General features: G+C 66.0%; 1 protein-coding gene across 1 annotated transcript in view; it reads right to left on the minus strand.

Moving 5' to 3' along the window:
- The window catches only part of SESN3 (sestrin 3), a 29,713-nt gene extending 12,314 nt beyond the window's left edge, over nt 1–17,399 (minus strand). The window contains exons 1-4 of the mRNA XM_037504756.2: nt 17,332–17,399; nt 3,970–4,035; nt 2,305–2,502; nt 936–1,118 (exon numbers count right to left, since the gene is read on the minus strand). Coding sequence (XP_037360653.1) covers nt 936–1,118; nt 2,305–2,412 — 291 coding nt within the window. The 5' untranslated portion in view covers nt 2,413–2,502; nt 3,970–4,035; nt 17,332–17,399. The remainder of the gene's footprint in view (nt 1–935; nt 1,119–2,304; nt 2,503–3,969; nt 4,036–17,331) is intronic.
- Between the last annotated feature and the right edge of the window lie 3,883 nt (nt 17,400–21,282).

Genomic DNA, 21,282 nt, shown 5'->3' on the forward strand with positions numbered 1-21,282 from the left:
ACCCAGCAAGGACATTTTAAGGTGCTAAGGGAGCGACCACCTTAAAAATCACCAGAAATTCAACCCAGCAAGTGAACTTTCACTTCCTTTTAGGTAAGTTCCCCGAGGATAAAGCCCCTACAGGCCGGACAAGAAGGCGCTGGCGTGCGGGCCACTGTCCCGCGTCTGCACGAGAGCTTGAAAAACTTCCGAGCAGGGGGTGCCGAGGGTTAGTCTCGGGGCCATGACGCCATGACCTGCGGCCCGGCTTCCACCCGGACAGGAGCTACCCACAGGCGCAGCAGCCCCTTCCCGTCTCCCCGCTGCTCCCCTCAGCAGTGGATTTCAGTGGATCCGCCTGTTCTGCTCCCCACGCTGTCTCTGGGGAGTCCTCTCACATCCTGCTGCTCTGGCCTGCACCCCAGTTCTTCACAAAAAAGTAAATTTTTTAAAAACGGACATTAAAAATAAATTTCCAAGCAGCCACCGATGGCGCCCCAGAGAAGCCGGCAGGTACCTCTGCTCTCCCGACAGCCGATCCACCCGGGAGTCCTGCAGGGGCTCTTTTCGGTCAGCGCCTGCGCCCACGCGAGCGTCCATGTCCTGCCGCCCCCCAGTCTAAAGCTTTCACTTGGTTGACTTCACAGTTAAAATCCCGATGGGAAAACCTGCTCTTCTGCCCTCCACGCCGGGCGCACACTCAGCCCAACTTGGCCAGGGCTCAGGGAGGACAAGACCCGGGTCCCCGCATGTGTCCACTTCCGGTGACTGCCCAGACCAGCCTGGAGCGGCCCGCTCCTGCCCCGCACCCTGCGCCCCACCCCGCGCAGCCCTGCTCTTGCTTCAGAACCACCACCCCTGCCCCCGGGGCTGGGAGGGAGAGGCGTGCGCGCACCTCGCCCCCCACTTCTGAATCTCTTCTGCACACGGAAGAGGGGCTCTAGGAGGGCCCCTACCTGGATGTGGTCCTTGGTGAGCAGCCAGGGCCGGTGCGCCAGCAGCTTGTTGATCTCGTTGAGGTTCCGCAGCCGCCGGGGCACGCGCTCCAGGCCGGTCAGCCACTCGGCCGCGCCGCCCGTCTGCAGGAACTCGTCCACGTGCATGTTGATCAGGTAGGCGCACTGGTGCCGCGCGGCCGCCTGCAAAGGGCAGCAGTGGGCGGCCGGGCTCACGCTGCCCACGGAGGAGCGGCCTGGATGGCGCTGACCGTCGCCCCAGCAGTTGGGTTGTTTTGTTTAAAGCGCCCTCCTCCTCCGGGCCCTCTCACCACAGAGCCGCCAGCGACTCCCGGGGCGGACGCTGGAGCCCAGACCCACGCGAGCAAGCGGCCTCACAGGCCGGCGACACACACTCGCCCAGAAGCGGCAGCACCCACGCCAAAGCCCACGCCAGCAGTCACGGGGACGCGTGTCCCTGCGTGGCACGGAGGACGCCGCCTGCATTCTACCCACACGCAGGCGTGGCCAGCGTGGCGGCTGGGCGAGGTGCCCTGGCCTGGGTCAGCCTCCACCCTCGGGCCTGAGCCCTCCTCCCGCACACCCACGCGGCCGCTCATCCAGACCGGCCCTGGGCACCAGCAGCCCGCACTGCTCCTCCTGAAAGTCCCGTCCATCCTCTCCGCTGCCCGCCTTCCTGCAGTCTGTGGCCACTGACGCTAAAACTGACGCTGAACTCAAGGTCAAGTCCACCCCCAGCAAGCCGCGTGCCACCCCTGTGGTCTGGCTCTTGAATGAGAGCAGGAGGGCCTCAAACTCAGTGAAAACTCTCCTGCTACCGCCTGCCAGCTCTTGGGGCCGGCTACCCCTGCCGCGCTACCCCAGAGCGGGAGTCCCCTTGTCCAGCGCTGCCAGCTCCCTGCTCCTGCCCGGCCACGCCAGCCTCACAGCCTGGTCACCGGCCTGCTGGCCCCGTGCGAGCGCTCTACCCCAGGCCCACCGGCGCCCACCACCCTTCCCCTTATTCCGCCAAATTAGCGATGACCCAATGACAAGCTTTCACAGCGATGGCTAGACCGAGACATCCACCGCAAAGCAAGGCCTGTGGGCCCCGCCGGCGTCCTGTGTCAGGAGATGAAACGAGAACGGTGAAAGTCAGATGACGCTGCTTACATGAAGCGGCTTAAAGCATGAAGAGTGTCCAGGGGCCCCGAGGCCCTCCCTCCCATTCCCACGCGCTCCCGTGGGCCGCAGGGGCGGGTGTGTGGGGGGTGCAGGCGCTGGCGGGCTGGGGGGCAGGTGCGCAGCGTGGGGCGCGCGCTGGCGGGCCGGGGGCAGGCACCGGTGGGCTGGGGGGCGCGCGCTCGCGGTGGGGCAGGCGGCCACGCACCATGATGGCGATGTAGTGCCGGTGCGGCAGCGGGAGGGGGCCGTCCATGCGCAGCATGAAGAACTGGCTCCGCAGGAACGACTCCAGGTACTGCGCGTGCAGGCTCATGACCTGCGTGATGTTGTCCAGGCGGCCCGACGTCGAGTACTCCTCCACCAGGACGCTGGTGCGCTCGTCCGCCGCGTCGGCCTGGGCGACCTGCAGGCAGAGGACAGGGTGCTAGGCCGGCGCCCCCTTGGCCGCACGCGCCCTCCCGCCGGCCCGTGAGTCCACACCGCCTGCACCGCTGTCGGCCTTGGCGAGGGGCTGGGCCGCGGGGCCCAGAGACTGGTGGTTTCCTCTCCACAGTCCAAGACAAAACCTCGTTTTCTTTAGATCAGTATCTCCAGATTCTTTGTTTAATTTTGTTTCTGAACATACATAAAAAAGCTTTTTGAGTTTTTTGGGGGGACAAAGGAAAAATTAGGTAACGTGTGAAAAACTGTTAATTGAAAAATTAACGAGGACACCAGACACGGTGCCCCCACTCCGAGCTCCTCATTAACAAGTACCAAGTCACAAGACCCCCCGCAGCGCCCCCAGAGTGGAAGGCGCACTGGGCAGTGGCAGACGGACTGAGCTGGGCACTGGAGATGGGCTGGGGGTGCCAGCGGGCGGGGCTGGCCCCGGAGGCTCTGGCCAGGAGCTGCTTACTGTCCCGTAGGTCACTCTGCGGGAGGACGCCCCCAGGCTGCCCTGCGCCTCCGCTGGACATGGCGCACATGACCGGAAGGCGCTACTGAGCAGGAGCCCAGCCCCAAGGACACGCGATGTCTGGGGAGTGCCAACGGGGTGCTCCCGCCACGGGGTGCAAGAGGCAGTGTCACCTCAGCTCTCTGTAAAGCCAAACACCTTTACCTTGTCCACCCCCACGTCATGATGGGCATGAGGGCAGTCCGGAGTGTGTCCGGTGACCCAGGGGCTCGCGCGCACCGCACGCTGCGCAGGCCTGCTGGGAGGGGACGGCGCCCGCAGGCACGAGTGACCCAGACACGGGCGCTGTGCCCGGTGGAGCTGGACGCTGCCGTGGACACAGCCCGCCAGGGCCGCCCTCCTCTAGCCAGGCAGGCGCCCTCTGGGGTCCGGGAGGCCTGCCCCCGCCGAGCCCCTGGTGACAGGGAGGCCACGGATAGGCAGCTGCCCTGTGTCCCGCCGCCCCTCCCCCACACTGGCCGACCCGGCCGTCCGGGAGGGGCTCAGTCACAGACTCAGGGTCCCCCAGGGCAGTGGGGGGGCGGGTGGCCGCTCACACAGAGCAGTCGAATAATGCCAGGAATTTCAAAACACCTTAAAAGCCGACGTGGCCCCAACCCCCGACACAGTGGCCATCCCGAGGCTGACACCAGCCTCCGTGACCGGTGGCATTTGCAGAAAATTGTTTTAAAATGAAATACGGAAAAATCCCTATTACTCGAGCCTTGAAATGCTCCCTAATTTTAAAACACGGCAGACTATTCTGCAGAAAATCTCTTATGGGAAGCTGAAAATAAATTATCTTCGCGGTTCTCTGACATTTTAAGAAACTCAAAAACAAAATGCATTTTTATTCCGTGTTGAAGACGGAGCCGCCCGCCGACGGTCACGCGCCGCTCCGGCCCCGGCTGTGGCAAAGGCGGCCGCACTTACTTCCTTCTCCGGGATGAAGGCACTTGGTCCTCTCGTCGAGGGCTGAGATACTCTGATTCTTTTATCCTGTTTCCAAAGGGAAGAATTTACGTGTTAACGACTTTCTAGAGGAGTCAGGCGGGTGCAGACCGGCGAGGAGAGGACTGTGCAGCCAGGGCCACTGCCGGCCTCGGACCAAGGCCCCGGCCGTGGGAGAGCCATGCCCCGGGCGGGGCCCCAGCAGGCCCCCACGGCTCCCTCGGCCCCGCGAGGAACGGGCCCCACCCAGCGTGACCGAGCCCCTCGCGGCCACCGGCAGAGCCCGCGGGCCAGGGGCGCCCCAGAGCTGCGTCCAGAGAGAAGGCCCCGCGGCTCCCCCAGCAGCGGCCTGGCCTGCGTGTGGTTTTTCTTAGTGAAATAGCAAGGGTCAGATTCAAGAACTTGGAGTTTTTACTTGTAAACTCCAGCAAGCAGAGGTTAAAGGAGCTGGGAATGGAGGCCGGGGCCATTTTCTGGCCCAGCCCCTTAGGTCGCGTCTGTGGAAACCCAAAGCCAGAAGGTGGCTCGCGCGGCCTGGAGGCTCCGGGTTGGGAGCCCGAGGTCTGTGGCCTGGAGGCACCGGCAGCCCTGCGGGGAGCACTCGGGCTGTGGGCACCGCTCCAGGGCAGGAGGGCGCCCGGCTGGGACCCAGGGCCTCGGCTCCCCAGCTCCACCGCGCCCTGAAGCCTTGGAGCCCCAAGGAGGCGACAGGACGGTCCAGCAGGGCCGCCCGCCCGGGGCCGCAGGGCGAGGACCGGGCATCCTGCAGCGCCCAGGCCGCCGAGCCGGGCGCTCTGACGGGCGGCTCCGGCGTTGGCACCGAGCCGGGGTCGGCCGAGGCCGTCACTGCGGGGCTGTGGTGACTCGCCCCGGGGCTCTCCTACATCCGTCTCGGGGTCTGCTCCGGGGTCCCCATAACCCGTCATCTCCATCGAGAAGCCTCGTGGCAAGCAGGAACGCGGCGTCGTGTCCCCCGTGTGTTCCGGGGTCACCGTCTGGGCCCGGGCAGCGCCTCGGGGGGCGTCCCGGCAGGGGCTGTCCGAGCGGGAGGGGCTCGGCGCTGGGGGGGCTCCGGGGCCGGGCCCTGAGGCGCGGGTGGGGGGGGAACGTCCCCCCTCCCGCGCCCCGCGGCTCCTCCCCTCGGCCAGCCGGGTCCTGGGGACCTCCGACCCCGCGGCCTGCGGGACCCTGCGCGGGCTGCGCCCCTTCCCCATGGCGGGGGGCGCCCCGGGAGCACGGGGGAGCCTGGACCGCGCCTCCGCCCGGCTCCCCGCGGCCCCGCCTCCCGCCCGCGCTCCCGGCGGCTCTTCCCGGGGTCCCCGCGCGGCTCGGCCGGGGCCTCATGGCGACGCTTTCCCGACCCCCGACAGCGCCGGCACCCCGCCCCGCGAGGAGAGACGCGAGAACCCAGCGCTCCGGGGCAGCAGGACCCACGGGTGCGGTGCCCGCCCCGAGCACCCAGGCAGGGCCCCCCGCAGGCCCCGGGCCCCCCCCCCCGTCCCGCCCGGCGCCCCCCAGACGCGGACTCGCAGGCCGGCTTCGGGGCGCCCCGACACCGGGGCCCGCGGGCCGGACGCCCCTCGCCACGCGCCGCGCCCCGGAGGACGCGCAGGGCGGCCGCAAACCCGGGGGCTCGGGACGCGCCGTCGGACCCCCGTCCCCCCACATTCGGTCCGCGGGCTCCGGACCTGCTGTGATCCAGGGGTGCGGGCGCGGAGCAGGGCGCACCCCAACGGGACTTTCTAAGAGGGACTCAGAAGTCGCAAACAATTGAAAAAATAATTCAGCCACGCGCGCACCGTTGATAACCCACAGCAGGGCCGCCCCGGGCCGAGCGCCCGCACCTCTGCAGCGCGGGGTCGACCCCCGCCGGCCCGGGGAGGCCCGCTCGGCCTCCGGCGCCGCCCGCGCTCCCCTCGGCAGGGTCCTCGGTCCCTCTGCCTGCTCTGCTCCCCGCTCTGGCTCCGGTGGATTCTCTCACCCTCCCGCGCTTCTGACTCTACCCAGTGCTTGTATAAATAAATAAATAAATCTTTAAAAAATTATTTAACGTGACTTTCATGAGGAAGAACTATCAATTCGCCCAGATCCCCCTCCGCTCGCTGTCTGGGGTCCTCGCTGAGCCCTGAAGCCCAGGGATAAGCAAGCCCAGGGGGCCCCGGGAGGCTGGAGCCCATGGACGCAGCCACAGGAGAGGGCGCGGGAGGAGCCCAGACAGGAGGCCAGCGGCGGTGGCCAGGCAGCCCCCGGACGGGTCACCTGAGCAGGACCCCGACGGTCAGGCCGCCAGGCGAGGGCAGCGGGTCTGTGAGGCAGCATCCCAGGCTGGGCTCGGGGAGACGCGGGCAGCAGGCGGCCCTTAGGGGCGTGGGCGCCCGGACAGTGCTCAGAGGGCCGGGACGGCCCTACTTCAACTCACCCAAGGAAGGAGAGCCTGGCCTACGGCGCGGGTGCTCCCTGCTAACTCCACGGTCCTCCAGGAAACAAGCTCCTTCCCTTGGCTCATGCAGAACTAACGCCTACGTGTTAAAAGCACAGCCACGGGAGTGAGCACATTGCCGCGGCTTCTGCGGGCACCACACGCACATCCGGCAAACACCGGCCAGCCCTGCACTGACCGGAGGGCCCTTCCTCCCCAGCTCACAGACCGGCCGGGGAAGGTGGACGCACACCGCAGACTCCAGAGTGGGCCGTGGCCGGTAGACGAAGGTCACTGAGACCCCAGCACAGAGTCTCCCGGATGCAGAGACTTGGTCAGTGTCCAGATCGTCAGTTTTCTCATTTGAAAATGAGGCCGAGGCCATCTCCAAGGCCTGACTGCATTAACTTTCTCCAGCCCAGAACTTTCTCCAGCCTAGTCAGAGACTCCAGGTACCAGGAGAAGGCTTAGGGGCGACGTGCTTGTGTACCCCAGAGCTTCCAGAGGGAGGGAGGGAGGAGGCCTTCCCATGTGACTAGCGCGAAAGAAATATTTTAAAAATAACTATTTCACCTAGTCTGTTAATAAACTGATCATCTTAGATACCGAAACTTTTGTAAAATATAAAACCAAGATCAGAAAATAACATGTTATATATTATGTAATTTATATATTTTTAAAAATAACTTTAATCTTAAATATCTATAATTATTTTCAATATTCTATATTCTCTCTTCTCTATAAATGATCCAGTAAAAAAAATTTCTAAAAAAAAAAAAAAAAATTTGCAGCAACATGGATGGCGCTGGAAGGGATCATGCTCAGCAAAATAAGCCAGAAAGAAAAAGAAAAATACCGGATGGTCTCACTCATAGCAGGAATCTAGAAAATCAAATCCATTTTTAAAGGATCCATGTTGCTTAATGATTCTCTTTACCTTTTCCCCAAATAAGGCAAGGAATTATGATCAACCACTTATGTAAATGAGCGTAGTTTTGTAAATAATCTTCAGAACCCACTGATGTGTTTCCCACGTCCTCATGGAGTGGCACACAGTGCCGCTGGGACAGCTGTTTCTAGGCAACCATGCGTCACCGCGTCTCCATCCTCCCGAACTTGCTTTAGGGGGCTCCTGTGACCCAGCGCGTCACACACAGCGCGCCAGCCCGACCCTGCCCTCACGGATGCCACCTCCAAATCGGCTTTCCTTGTCCTGCAGACGCGGGCCTGGTGGCCGGGGTGCTGGGCGGTCGGGGCCTGCTTCTCCTCGTGCAGGCGTGGGGCGTCCCCCGGGACGGCAGCTGGGCCCCCAGGTGGGCACGAGTGTGAAGGCCCAGGGTGCACCCCCCGCCCCCCGCCCCCGGTCACGGTCAGTCCTCCAAAGGCCACTGCACTTTGTAAAGCAACGGATTTTAGGGTCCTTAGATGCACCCCAAAGCATCTTCTGTGTAGGAAGATGTGTCACAGCGGCGACACCACCGAGTGGCAGCGGCCTGCAGAGAGGCGCCAGGACACGGGGCTGGGCCGCTCCGGAGGGGACCCTCCAGCCAGCAGGCGAGAGCGCCCCAGAGCCGCAGAGCCAGCCGTGGGGGCCGCCCCGCGTGGCGGGAGCAGGAGTGAGCTGCTAACGCTAAATCACTCTTACCCTCCGTGCGTGCAGTTACTGCAGCAGCAGCTTGAGCAGGCATCTGTGATTACTTATTAAGCGCAATCCAGTTGGCAAATATTTTAAAAATACTCTCAATGTATCAACAGACTTGGGCGCTGCAGACAGCCAGTGACGCTCCGCGGCCGCAATCTGTGGTCTTAGCAGCCGCGTGAGAGCGTCATGGAAGACTGCTACACGGAGCGGGGCTCGGCTTAAGCGCCCCGACAAGCAGCGAGGCGATAGCATCCGTGCTGGCGACACGACGCCAGAGCGAGCGCACCCCTTCCCAGCCCGGCCCCCAACTCCGAGCCCGGATCTGAGCGCCTCCATCGCCCAGTGTCTGAAGACAGTGACCGCCACCGTCCGCGAAGGGCAGCACTGTGGCGGCATCTGGAGGCGCGAGCACAGGCCTGTGGGAGGAGCAGAGGCGCTGGCCCCGGGTCCCCCAGACCTCACTTTCATGGCACTATTTTAGGCCACGAAAATGCCTTTTTAAATTTCCTTTTTTATGCATCTCAAAGTCAAAAGCTGACTGGCCATTGCCATGGAGACCGTTCTATTTAGGGCTCCGTACCAGCCCTTCCCTCGGAGGAGCAGCAGCGGGCTGAGGGAGCCGTCCCTGGCATGGGGTCCCCTCCCGGCCCAGGCAGCAGCGGGGCTGGGAGGGGCGGGAGCTGCACAGCCCATTACTCTTGCTGAGTACGTTCAACATGGGTCAGTGTCGGAGCTAAGCAAGGGACACCATGAGGAAAACTCCTTTTCCTCAAAACTCAATGCAACCAAATAACCCAAGAGAGTCCACGCGCCACCGGACCAGGCCCGCAGCCAAGGCCGTCCCGCAGAGCACAGCCTTAACCCGGCTGGCACCTGACCCAGGTGCAGGCCGCTCGGGCTCTCGTCAGCTCTGGCTTGTGGCCTGCTGGCGTGACCTTCGGCCCTGTAAGCGCAGGTGAGTGCCCGCGCCGGGGTCCCCCTGAGCGCGCACCTGGGGAGACTTCAGAGCCGGCGTGGCCCACAGCTGCCCTGAGCTGCGGCGGACGGGCCAGGGGTCCGGGGGAGCCGTGGAGATGTTCTGTGCTTCTATTTAAAGTTTAACATCACTTACAAGTGAAGTGTTTTCTCTAAGTGGCCGCTCGTCAGGGGAACTGGGTTTTTTGGAAAGCAAGGGCATCAGATTAGCAATCACCTCATAAGACAAACGAGAACAAGAAAGACTGCCCACGCGGCGGCCCCACCCGGATCCTCCCACAGTCACGGGAGCCGGCCAGCTCGCCGGCCTAAGGGGATTGTCCACCCTGATGGCTGGACGGGGCGGCTGCGGCATAGGTGGGGCTTCCATGCTGGACAAGAGGCCGGCTATGCTCACTGCACCGCGTGTGAGCACCGAGCCCCTCCAAGAAGGGCCTTAGTGAACGCCGGCAGGCTCTGCTCTTCGGGGCTCCGCTCTTCAGCTGCCGGCAGTTGTCGACACAGAGAACAGCATAAAATGGCAATATATTCGGCCCCGAAAAGAGAACTTTTCTATGTTCTCATTTATCTAAACACGGTTTCCCCCATTTTTAAGGGCCCCACATGCCAAATAGGTCACTTGCAGAACCCAGAGAATGCATGCGCACGAGTGGTGTGCAGCAGCGCTCGAGCCCGACGAACACCAGGCCTGGCCCCCGGCTCTGTGGACAGCCATGCCCGGGGGTGCTGGATCTGCACCTCACACTCGAGCAAAAGATAAACCACCACACACAAGTTTCCACCACGGGCCGGGGCGCTGCGGCCTCGCCAGTGGCTTCCGTGAAGGGGCCTCCAGCTTAGGTGATTTTCACTTTTGTTTTCATTGTTGTTTAGTGGGGGAAACACTCTGGGCTTCTTGTTTTCCTTTACTGATTTATATCAAAACTAGCAGCACAGTGAACTCTGAATCTCGCGGTGGTAAAATGTGCCCCTGGCGGCAGCCGCCACCGGGCCACCAGGCAGGGGCGCTGCCCACAGCCTGACACCGGCTCTCGCCCACCGGCGGTTCTTTTTCATCTCCACGTCTTGCTGGACACTGGGTGGACCCGCTGGACCGACAACCAGGGCACAGCCCACCCTCAGAGTGGACACGCTGAAGCTGCTCTTCGCCAGAGTTTACCGCCCGTCGCCATGTGGGGTCAGCAGCTGGGAGAGATGGTCTCGGGGCAGCTGCTCGGCCCCAGGTGCGCCTCCCATGGACATGACGCTCCCCGCCGGGGGACACTTCGAGTGGTCAGTTGCAGCCGGCAGTGTCTGTGCCGGGGCAGAGCAGGCCTCGCTGCCGTCTGCTGCGTGTCTGTGGGCAGCTCCCGGGAGTTCTAGTTTACGGCGCGCAGGAGCCACTTCCCACATGCCCCGTCCCCGGCACGGCCCGCAGTGAGAGTGGACACTCATCCCTGGCTGTGGTGTCCAGGCGGAGGAGGGCAGCCCGGCGGCTGGACACGGACTCCAGGGCTCCGCTGCGTGGCACTGCCGGGTTCTCCTTCCCACAGACAGCCAAGGCGAGGGGCCGGGCAGCCGTGTCTGCACAAACAGCTCTCCGTGCCACACACAACCACCAGAAAGCGAAGCCACGTCTCAGAGGCCCCCGCCAAGGGAATGCTGCTGAAACCATTCCTTCTGGAATGGAGCAGAGACAGCAGAGCACGGAGGGCCCTCGCCCTCGCGCTGAGGAGCGACTGTTGGGAAAGGAGGGAGTTAAAATTTGCCGGATGTTGGGAAAAACCATTCTGTGACTGGGAAGGAAAGGAGACAGATTCGTGCAGATGAAGGAGCTACAGGGACAGATCAAAGAACCCTAACCCGTGTCTCCACTGCTGCAGTGTTATAAAGAGAGAGGAATTTGCATTTCTAATGGGCAAATAAAGTCGTAAAAGTATCTGCTTCGGAAGTCGAAGTCGCTGTTAGTCTCCGGGAGAGTCAGGGCCCATCGCGTCACGGTCATTTTACAACACGAGTCCCGTGCCCAGAGGAGAGCAGGAGATGCCAGGCAGCGGCTCGCCCGGAAGGAGAGCGGGGTGCTACCCTCGCACCTGGTCCCGAGCCCCAGGGTCGCTGGCCACGCCGAGAAGCGCGAGGGTCGCGCCCGCCCCGCCCTGCCGCGCGCACCGGCCTCCCGGAGGGAGAGCTGGCCCAGGCAGTGAGGAGGAACTTGCACAAAATCCAGTTTCCGTTACCCCTGAGGTGGGTCTGACCTCTGAGCACTCGGCGCAGCTGTATTTGGAAAGACAGATTTCATCTCCCCAGCTGTCCACGTCCACCACTGCGATGGAGGAAGACGCGAAAATAAAACCCGTCTCTGGAACGGAGAACGCGCGCTGCCTCTGCGGGGAGAAGACGGGTCTGACGCGCAAGTTCATTTCCTGCCGTGAGGAAAACCGGGCTAATAACGGACACAGCCCCACGCGGGCCCCTGGTCCTGCGCTCGCAGCCCGTGTCCAGCACCTTCGTGAGACACGAGGCCGGAGGCTGAGCAGGAAGCAAGGCCCTTCACCGGCGCCGGGGCCCGACGGTCGTGGGACCGGGGGCAGCAAGACCCCGCCGCAGACCCGCGCGACTCGCCTGTGGAGGCCCAGCCGGGGCGGTCCCGGCCTCTGGGCAGTTCCCGGCTCGCGGTGGGCCAAGGAGCGCCGGCAGGCCCGGGAGCCCGCGGCTGGCCTAGGACACCCAGGGGGAGTGTGGGGGGCTCCGGGGAGCTGATCGCCTGCCCTCACCACTCCCCACATGCCCAGCGCCAGGGCTGTGCCAGAGCAAAGGCCGCTTTTTCCTTTGGCGGCCGGGCTGGGGCCTTGACCTCCCCGCCCCGGGGACCAGCGTCCTGGCCGGGTCAGAGCCCCCGCAGAGTCCCGCGCACACGCCACAGCCCCGGCCAGCCAGCGGCCACGGGCTTCTGGACGGGCCTGTGAAGAAGCGCTCGGGCGCGCGGGGATGGAGACGCGCTCACCGGAGCGGCCGGGCCACCCGACGTGAGGGCCGTCCCGAGAGGGGTGACGTGCCTGTAAGTCAAACCTCTGTGTTGCTAGACATGAACTTCCCGTGAACCGGATGCCGGTGAGAGCCGCCTCGCGGGGGCCTTGCCCACTGTCCTCTGTCGCCTACGCCCTCACCCGGGCCGTGCCCAGTCAGCGGCCGCGCGGGGGCGGGGCGGGGCCTGGCGCTCGGGAGAGGCTTCCTGGCGTCACGGAGCACGGGAGAGAGTCTGGGAAAGAGAGGGCTGCTCCGCGCCAGCTGCAGGCCGAGGGCCGGGTGCGTCTTCAAGCACTTCGTTCTGCATCTGCCCAGGAGTTCCACGCGCGCCGGGGGAGCCCTGGGCGTCCACTGCCCTCCCCCCCACCCGTCCGGTCTGCGGGGCGGCGAGAGGACACGCGTGCCCGTGCCCCCTGGGGCTCCGCCGGCTCTTCCTCTCCTTGGTGGGGCGAGCTTGCTGGCGCCATCAGCGCGCACTAGCCCCCGGCCTCCTTTCTCGTCCCTTCTCCTGCCGCTGCTTCTCCCACAGGCTCGGCTGTCAAGACAAAAGGCCGGCCCTGCTGCTGGGGGCCTGGCGTCCCTGCCGGCCCAAGCCAGGGGGCAGAGGACACAGCCTCCCGTCTGGCCCTCTGCGGTCACACGGCGCCGGGACGAGGCTCCTGCGGCCGCCGGCACCGCGCGTTCGCCGAAGGGCCACGAGAGCCCAGGGGCCTGGGAGCAGAGACCATCCAGGGCGACCCTGGAGAGGCGCCTGGTGGCTCCGCACTCACAGGGCTGAGCAGCTGGCAGGCCCCGGCCCCGGCCTCAGCTGCCAGCGTCCCCGCAGCCTTCAAGCGGCGCCGGGCTCGGCAGCCCTGCGTCACCGCGTGGGTCCTGAAGCGCCCACACACGCCCAGAAACCGTCGTGCACCCCAAGAGCTGTGGTTCAGGTGCAGGCTGTAAGGGCAACACTTACTGTGTGGGGGTTAAAACTGACACAATTTAAAATGTTTATTAATTCATTTAAAATAATAAAAACCCTTCATGGGTGAACACGCGTGTTAGGAAAGTAACTATTTCCTTAAAGACCGTGGAGAGCAGAGAGCCAAGCCCGGCGCGCCCCCTGCCGCGTCCCTCCGCCGCGCTGGCTGAGGCTGTGGGCAGCGCTGGCCTCCCACAGGGGCCGGACGCCAGGGCGGAGACCGCGAAGGCCCCGACCCGCACGACGCGCGCCAGCAGCGCTGCGGGAAGGTGAAGGCGCGGAGCGCGGGCTGGACTTTCTGGGGCATTACAAGCCGAGGCCTTTGACTCTTTAGCCGCATATGACTTCGATGAATCTTCTCGAAAGCGCATACAGTGATCTTGAGAATCCAAGGATACCGAGGGGCGAGAACCGGGAGGGCCCACGTGGTGGCCCCTGGGCCGGCGGGCGGCCAGGGTGGGGAGGGAAGGGCGGGCAGCGCCTCGCGGGAGACGGAGCCCTCGCGCGCTGGCCCACGCGCTGCCCGCCTCCGCCGCTCGGGTCTGCTCGCGGCTCCACCGGCCCCGGGGAGAGGCTCCGAGCTGGGCCGTGCGGGCTCAGCATGGGCCGTGTGCCATGAGCTGGGCTCATGGCGGCGGGGGCACAGTTCCCCAAGCGCAGTGCCTTCAGCGTCCCCGGGGTCACGTACTCATTCTGGGGGTGACTTCCGCCAGCTCTCCGGCCTGGGCGCCCGCAGCTCCGGGGAGACCGCCCTGGCCCGCGCGTTTCAGCTGGCCCCGGGGACGCGCCGGAGGCCTCGCTCGGGCCGACTTTGAAGGCGCGAGTCTCGCTGTGTCCCGGAGGCTGTGCCTTGCGGGCGGGCACCTCCCCGCTGCGCCGGGCTGGCCGGGCTGCCCGCTGCTCTCAGCTGCCCGGCGGGGCCTGCACCGGGAGAGGCCGCGAAGTCTCAGAAACAGTTTTGATCTTCTGGACCCTCGGGAAGGCCGTGGACATCCCACAGGGCACAGGGTCCGAAGAGCAAATCTGAGAGCCGCTGCTCTGTCTCCCAAGGACCCCACCCAGCGCCGCCAGAGCCACCGCCCGGCAGCTCCTCCCGCCCCGCCCAAGTGCTCTGCTTGGCCGAGGTGCGCCCCGGCCTCTCTTCCGCACCATCATGCTCCACTCGGGGTCTTTTCAAACCAAATACCAATTTCCCACAGCCCCCCAAGGGTCCAAAATGCTATTTAGTTTAATTATTTCAAAAAAAAAAAAAACAAAACCCAAAAGCAACAAATTGGCTTACTATGTACGGGTTGGGGGCAGAATAAAAAGAGAAATTGGAAACTCACAAACCGAATGTTGATTCTCACTAAAAGCGCATCCTCACCGCTCGCTCGCGGGCGCCACGCCCCGGGCTCCTGGGGAAAGGGGGGGAACTGGCACCTTTTTGGTTTCTAGATTTACAGTTACGCGTCATGTTTCACAGAGTACTTTCACACCTATCACCTCTCTCAAGCCGTGCCTGCCGCAAACAACAAATCAAGGAGAAATCACCCTCACTTCACAGAGAAAACCAGGCTGCAGGGGAGTTAACAGGCCTGTGCGAAATTAAAAGGTCTGCCCGGCGGGCCTGTGGGCGCCGGCCTCTCCGGGCCTCTCGGGAGCCCTGGCGGGGCTGAGGGGGTCAGGGTCCCTTCAGAAATTTAATCTTAGGCAGAACCGAAGTAGGAAACATTGTCTACAAGACAATGACTTTTATACACCGCAGTTATGAAGTAGCAGCTCCTGGTAACTGTGAGCTTGTGAGTGAAAGTGTGTCTGAATACACAGGACAGGCTGTTTTCTCTGTAAGGCCAGCGCCCTCGTGACGGGCGACCCCCTTTCCCGTCAAAGCGCCTCATGAAGAATCCAGATGTACGTGCAAAGGCAGCAGGGCGAGTTCGAACTCAAGACCCGCACGAGAATAATCTTGTAACAAAAGATAAATCTCAACACAATTGGCTGATATTTGGCAAAACATATTTTGGGGTAGCTGTATCGTCAAACAAGAACGTGCTTCAAACGTGAATCCAACTCAAGCATTTTAGAACATGGAAGCACGGAGGCCGCCGTGAAAAGCATTTCGAGAACCACTGCAGAGGGTTTACGGGCAGAAACGCGCAGCTTGCTCGCCGCTCGGGCAGCTTAGTTTAAGACAAAAATCAGGTGGAAAAACTGGTTTCAACATTCAAAAAAGATATGCATTGGGCCTCCCTGGTGGCGCAGGTGGTTGAGCGCTGGGCTGCGAAGGTGCCCGCAGCCTCCGCAGCGCCGCTTAGATGCCCGGCCGGCCAGGGAGAACCCCACAGGGCGCACAGACCTCTCCTGCCGCGCCCGCGGCTCCCCTCAGCACTGTCTTCCCTCCGTCTGCCTGCTCTGCTCCCCGCTCTGGCTCTGGTGAATCCTCTCACCCTCCCGCGCTTCTGACTGTACCCCGATTCTTGCATAAAAACAAATAAATCTTTAAAAAAATATATGCACATAAGAAACCCCGTAGGCCAAGGCGGCACATCGCTCCTCTCCACAAGACACTTCACTCTGCAGGTTAAACGGCCACTGTGACTGCAGCAACGCGGCTCGTATTGTTCAGGCGCGCATTTCCCACTTTCTCAGCTTCTTCACTTGTGAAATCATCAAAGAGTCCTCAAAATAAATCACCACGTAAGCGAAGCGGGGGAGTGCAGTCACGGACAAGACGGTGCCGCTGGACCTACGAGATGCAGCCGGACTGTTGTGGGGTCAGAGCCCAGCTCTGCAGGGTGAGGGCCATGCGGTCAGCAGCGGCCCCTGCGCTGCAGGGGGGAGTGGGCGGTGACCCCAGGGGGGAGTGGGGGGTGACCCCAGGGGGGAGTGGGCGGTGACCGGCGCCGGGGAGCGCGGGGCATCCGCGGGGCGCAGCTCTTCCAGGGCCCCTGGGGCTCACGGCGGAGGCTCACGTCTCCCCTGCCCGCCCCCCGCGCGCCCGCTCCTCAGGGGCTCCTCGGGGGGCTCCTAGGGGGCTCCTCGGGGGCTCCTCGGGGGCTCCTCAGGGGCGCCGGCCCTGGACACCCCCCCCCGGGAAGCGCCGCGGGGCCCCCGGGGAGCTGCTGGGGGCCACGGCCCGTCCTCCCGCGGGGCGCCCTCCAGCGTGCGGGGTGCAGGGCGGGGGTGTCAAGCGCCTGCTACTCCTCAGCGCCCACCAGTGGGGTCCCCGCGGCCCGCGGCCCCTCCCGGCCGGCCGGGGAGCCCCGGGACAGGGGGCGGGGGGCACGGGGGCGGGGCGCGGCCTGCGCACGGCCCCCTCCGCCTCTCCCGCGGGTGGACCCGGTGGACGCGCCCGGCTCTGGCGGGGGGGGGGGGGGGGGGGGGGGGCGGAGACGGGCTACCGCCGCGCGGCCCCCCACATTTCATTGGCCTTTCAGGGCGCAGCGAGGCCGCAGCTTCCCCGCTGACCCCGGACCAGCCGCCGCCGCCAAGCGGGTCGGGCACGCGCGGGGGACCGCGCTGAACCCCTGCGGCCCGCGGCGACTGCATGGCGCCCCCCCCCGCGGGGAGCAGCCCCGGGGCCCCCAGGCCCCGCAGACCAGCCCCGGCTCCGGCTCCGGACAAAGCCCCGCGGCCCGGGACCGGCGGCCGCGGGCTCGCCCCGCCCGCCCCCCACACCGCACCGCGGGGGCGCGCCCGAGGCCGGCGGGGGTCGAGGGGACCCCAGCGCCCCCGCTGCCCAGCACGACGGAGCAAACTTTCCACGGCCGCGGGGGGCGGGGGGAGCGGGGGGCCACCCCGGCCCCTCGGGGCGCAGCGGAGAGCCGCCCCGCCCGCGCGCCCCCCGCGCTCCCAGCTCCTGCGCCCCGACCTGCAGCGGGGGCGCCGCGGGGTGTCCGGCCAGGGCGCGGGGGCGGCGCACCCCCAGACGCCCGGGAGCCGGGCCGAGGGCGCAGGCCCGCCCCGCCCCGCACCCCCGCCCCGCCCGCACCCCGCGCCCCCCGCCGGCCCCCCGCGCCCCCCGCCGGCCCCCTGCGCCCCGCACCCCGCCGGCCCCGCATCCCCCGCGCCCCGCCGGCCCCCTGCACCCCGCCGGCCCCCCTGCACCCCCGCACCCCGCCGGCCCCCTGCGCCCCGCACCCCGCCAGCCCCGCACCCCCGCGCCCCCCGCCGGCCCCCTGCGCCCCGCACCCCGCCGGCCCCGCACCCCCGCGCCCCGCCGGCCCCCTGCGCCCCGCACCCCGCCGGCCCCGCACCCCCGCGCCCCGCCGGCCCCGCGCCCCGCCGGCCCCCTGCGCCCCGCACCCCGCCGGCCCCGCACCCCCCGCGCCCCGCCGGCCCCGCGCCCCGCGCCCGTACCTGGCGCAGCCCCTTCCGGCCGTCCGCGCACAGCAGGCAGTCGGCGGCGCCCGGGCTCCCGCCGCGGCTCATGGCGCCCGGGCCGTGCCCCCGCCCGCCGCCGCCGCGCTCCCCGGGCCGGGCCGCGAGGACGGGGGGCGCCCCAGGACGGCGGCGGCGGCTCTCACCGGCCGCGGCCCCCGCGCCCCCGTCCGCCGCCCGCGCCCCAGGACCGGACGCGCCGCCGCCGCCGGCCCCGCCCCGCGCCGGCCCCGCCCCGCCCGCCCGGCCAATCGGAGCGCGCGGCCCCGCCCCCCGCCCGCCGCCAATGGGCGCCCGGAGCGCGGCGCGGGCCAATCAGCGCGCGGGGCCCGGAGTCTCCGGGCAAGTTAGTTTATCTCCGGGGCCCGAGGCCCGCGGGGGCGGCGGGGGCGGGGCCGCCGGGGCGGGGCGCTGGAGCCGCCCAGCCAATGGGAGGCGGGGGCGTGGCCCGCGCCGCAAGACTCCGCCCCCTGCCCCGCAGCGCGCGTCGCGGGGTGCCCCGGCCCAGCGGGGGGCTGCGCGCCCGGGGGGGGGGGCCTGCGCTCGCCAGACTTCAGCCCCGCTCCGCGGAGGACGGCGGCCCCGGCGCCGCGCGCCCCCCCGGCCTCGCCGCGCACAGCCGGGCCCGCGGCAGGTGGGGGCGCAGGTGGGGGCGCAGGTGGGGGCGCCAGCGCCGTCCCTGGCTCCCCCGGCCCGAGGCCCCGGCGGGACTACGGCGGCCCCGCTGCGCGCAGGCCCGGGCCACAGGCGCGCCCCTGGCCGGAGCCGCCCGGGAGCGCCCCGAGCCCCCGCGGCCCCCGCGGCCCCCAGCGGCGGATCAGGCGCGGGGTGCGCGGCTCGGCGCGCCGGCGGGGCCCGGCTGCAGCGCGCATGCGGCGAGCGCGGGGCCGGGAGGCGGGGCGCCGGCCCTGCCCCCCGGGAACAAAGGCCCAGCGAGCGGGACCCGACGGGCGCCCGGAGACCCGCCCCCCGCCCCCCGCCCGCCCCGCGCCCCGCGCCCCGCGCCGGCTCCCGGGCCCCACCGCGGTCCGCAGCCCGCAGCCCCCGCCCCGGCCCGGCCCGGCCACGGCCCGTGTCCGCGCCGCGTGGGCCCAGCACGGGCTCCCGCCCAGAGCCAGCCCCGGCGCCCCGCAGGAGGGTTCCAGGGTCGCGTCTCTTTTCCCTCCAGCTCCCGGGTTTCCGCGGGGCGCGAGGGGCGCGAGGGGCGCGAGGGGCGAGCGCGGGAGGCGCGGGAGGGGCTCGGGGCTCCCGCACAGCGAAGCCCGGCCCGCTCTGGGCCGCCCGCCCTGCTCGCTCCTCAGCAGCTGCCCCCGGCCCCCCCCCCCCAGACCAAGGCCCGGTCGGTCTCCCCAAGGCCCCAAGGGATGCAGCTCCGCCAGGGCAGGTGCGGTCGCCCGGCCGTGTCCAGGCGCACAGCGCTGGGCCCAGGCGCCACCTGGCCGGGTGGTACGGGGGGTGCTGAGCGTGGCAGCTGGTGGTGGTGAGGGGGCCTGGCGCTGTGCAGACCCGGGTAGCCGGCTGTGGGCAGGTGCCCGGTCCAGCAGCAGACATGGAAAAGCAGGAATCAGCACAGGGCCCAGAAATGCAGAGCGCTGGCCGCAGGGTCTTCCTGCCACTGACACACGCGTGTCCCCTCGGCTGGCAGTCCTGGGCCGTGTGCCCGGCCGCTTCTGCCCGGTCGAGCAGACTTCCCGTGACTGCACCGTCAGGGGAAGGTGAAGTGAGTTTTCAGGCGGAGAGTTTTCTCCAGGAGTCTCTCAACTTCACTCTCCAGCTTCATTTTCTGTCGCGCCCTCTGACCTTTCCTGCACTTCCCAGGGCAGCCGCTGTCGCAGTGCAGCCTTCAAGTTCTTCAGTAACCAGCCCCCCAGAAAGGGTGGTGGACAAGCCTGTCCCCCCCAAAGGTTGCACAAAGGAGGCTCTGGCGGGGAGTCTTCGGTGGCGCGTGGTGACACACGTGGCGTCTGGCAGACTAGGTGGCTCCGCACCGGGCTGGCAGCCGTGCCAGGAGGCGGCGTGCACTGCCTGAGCCCTTCTCCATGGAATCTCCCCCCCTGGAGTCCTCAGTGCCACACTCAGTGCCACACTCAGTGCCAACGGCCCTTGGAGGCCCCGTTCCCATCATGCGTGTGCCCTCCCCAACACTGCTCCGCTTCTGGGCACTTCCTTTCTATTTCCTTTGTCCTTCTACCGGCCTGGCCTCGCTCCCTCCCCAGCCAGCCTGGACACAGGAAGAGAACGTGGCCTGGAGAACAGTGTCTTGCAAACGCTGGGCACTGGCAGTTTAGAAGGAAGAAAGCAGAAGCCAAAGCTCTGGATCTCACACGGAGCAAGAAGGAGCCCCGCCCCTTCTCTCGGCTGGTGTGTCCGCAGCAAGAGCTTCGGAAAAGCGAGATGTGGGTGATGATCACAACCGATGTTGAGAATTTTTATTACAAAATCAGGGTGATATTTCATTAAACATTTTAGATCCCCCATCATTTTTGCTTGTTTTAAATTTTTTATTTTAAAACGTGATTTCTTTTACAAGCGGTGCAGAAAATCACCTGGCTTGGGTGGACCAAGCGTATTGAACTTGTAAAACCATGTAGGTGGTTTCCAGTTTTTCCTGCTTATAAATGATGCTTAATAGGCAGAGGCTCCCTCACACACGCATTCTGGAAGGCGCTGATTCTTCCACGTGGAATTTCTGAGTAAGGATGCGAGTACGTTTAGGCTCGTGATGTGTTTTGCTAGAGGTTGAACCAGTTCGCACCCGTCTCCCGGGACATAACAACAGAAGAGGGTCATCTGCAAGCTCCAGTCTGATCTGCTGTCTCTCCCCTGCTAGAGGCCCCTGCTCCTGCTCCCACCCAACCAGGGGTTTTCTCTGGGAGCTGAGATTCCCCTCAGAGCCCTCAAAGCTCCGCCTGCTCCTTAGCATTAAGCTTGAACTGAAATGCTGGGTTGAAGCCCCTTTCCCTCTAGACGTGCATCCCTCCAGGGCAGGGATGGAGTCACATTCATTCTGTGTTCTCAACTGCTGCCTCTACCACAGAGAAGTGCTCCAGAAACCTCAGAAGGTCACGAGTTTTCACTCCTACTGTCTTAAGGCCGGGACAGTCTTCCAGGTCGTCTCTTGAGTGTCTAGCTGCAGCCGCAGGATGGTGCCAAGGGCCCCCGTGGATATCTGTGACTTGAACGGTTCAGAAATACAGGGCTGCGGAGTAAGGCGGCTGCATGGGCGGCTCTCACCAGCTCCTTCTATGGCCTCGAGCGCAGTGACGAGGACGGCGAGCCGCACCTGCCTGGCGGACAGGCCCCCGAGCCCACCTGAGGCAAAGCCCCCTCCGTGAAGCAGGTGCTCCTGGGAGGCGGCTCTTTCGACCTCCGCAGGACTCGCTTGGTCTCACAGCCCCCACCCCAGACCCGGCCCCGGCCAGCTGTGTTACGGCGGGGCTCCCCGGCCTTCTCGAAAATCAGCTTTGTCACCATAAACCGGGTGGAAGGAGGGTGGCGCCTGTTCACGCCCGGCGCGCTGAGAGAGGGCGCCGTGAGTGCCGCGGGTGGGCCTTTGGCCTGGAGCTGCCAACTGACTAGCTCTTCACGCCTGTGAGTGGGTAAATAAGGCCCGGACTGAAAATGGGAGTCACGAAAGATACTTTTAAAATTCTATTTCTTAAGACAATAGATCCATTTCCAACGTTTGGTCTCCCCTGGCCTTTTCCTTTGGGGGAGGGGGACCCCAAAGCACTTGGGTCTCAGGGACAAGGCCCGCTACTTACAGGTTCTCTTCCTGCACCGAGACCAGCGCACGTCACAGGCCGCTCTGGCCGCCGCTCCCCGGGAGCTGTGAGTGAGAGGCCCGTGCCCTCCCCGGACGTCGGACTAGGGAGGAGAGCGCTGAGCCGGGGCGTCCCGGCTGCTTCCCCGGGGCCCGCTCCCACTCCA

This window comes from Talpa occidentalis, unplaced genomic scaffold, assembly GCF_014898055.3.
Source record: "Talpa occidentalis isolate TD23 unplaced genomic scaffold, MPIMG_talOcc4v2.1 talOcc4.12, whole genome shotgun sequence".
Taxonomy (NCBI): Eukaryota; Metazoa; Chordata; class Mammalia; order Eulipotyphla; family Talpidae; genus Talpa; species Talpa occidentalis.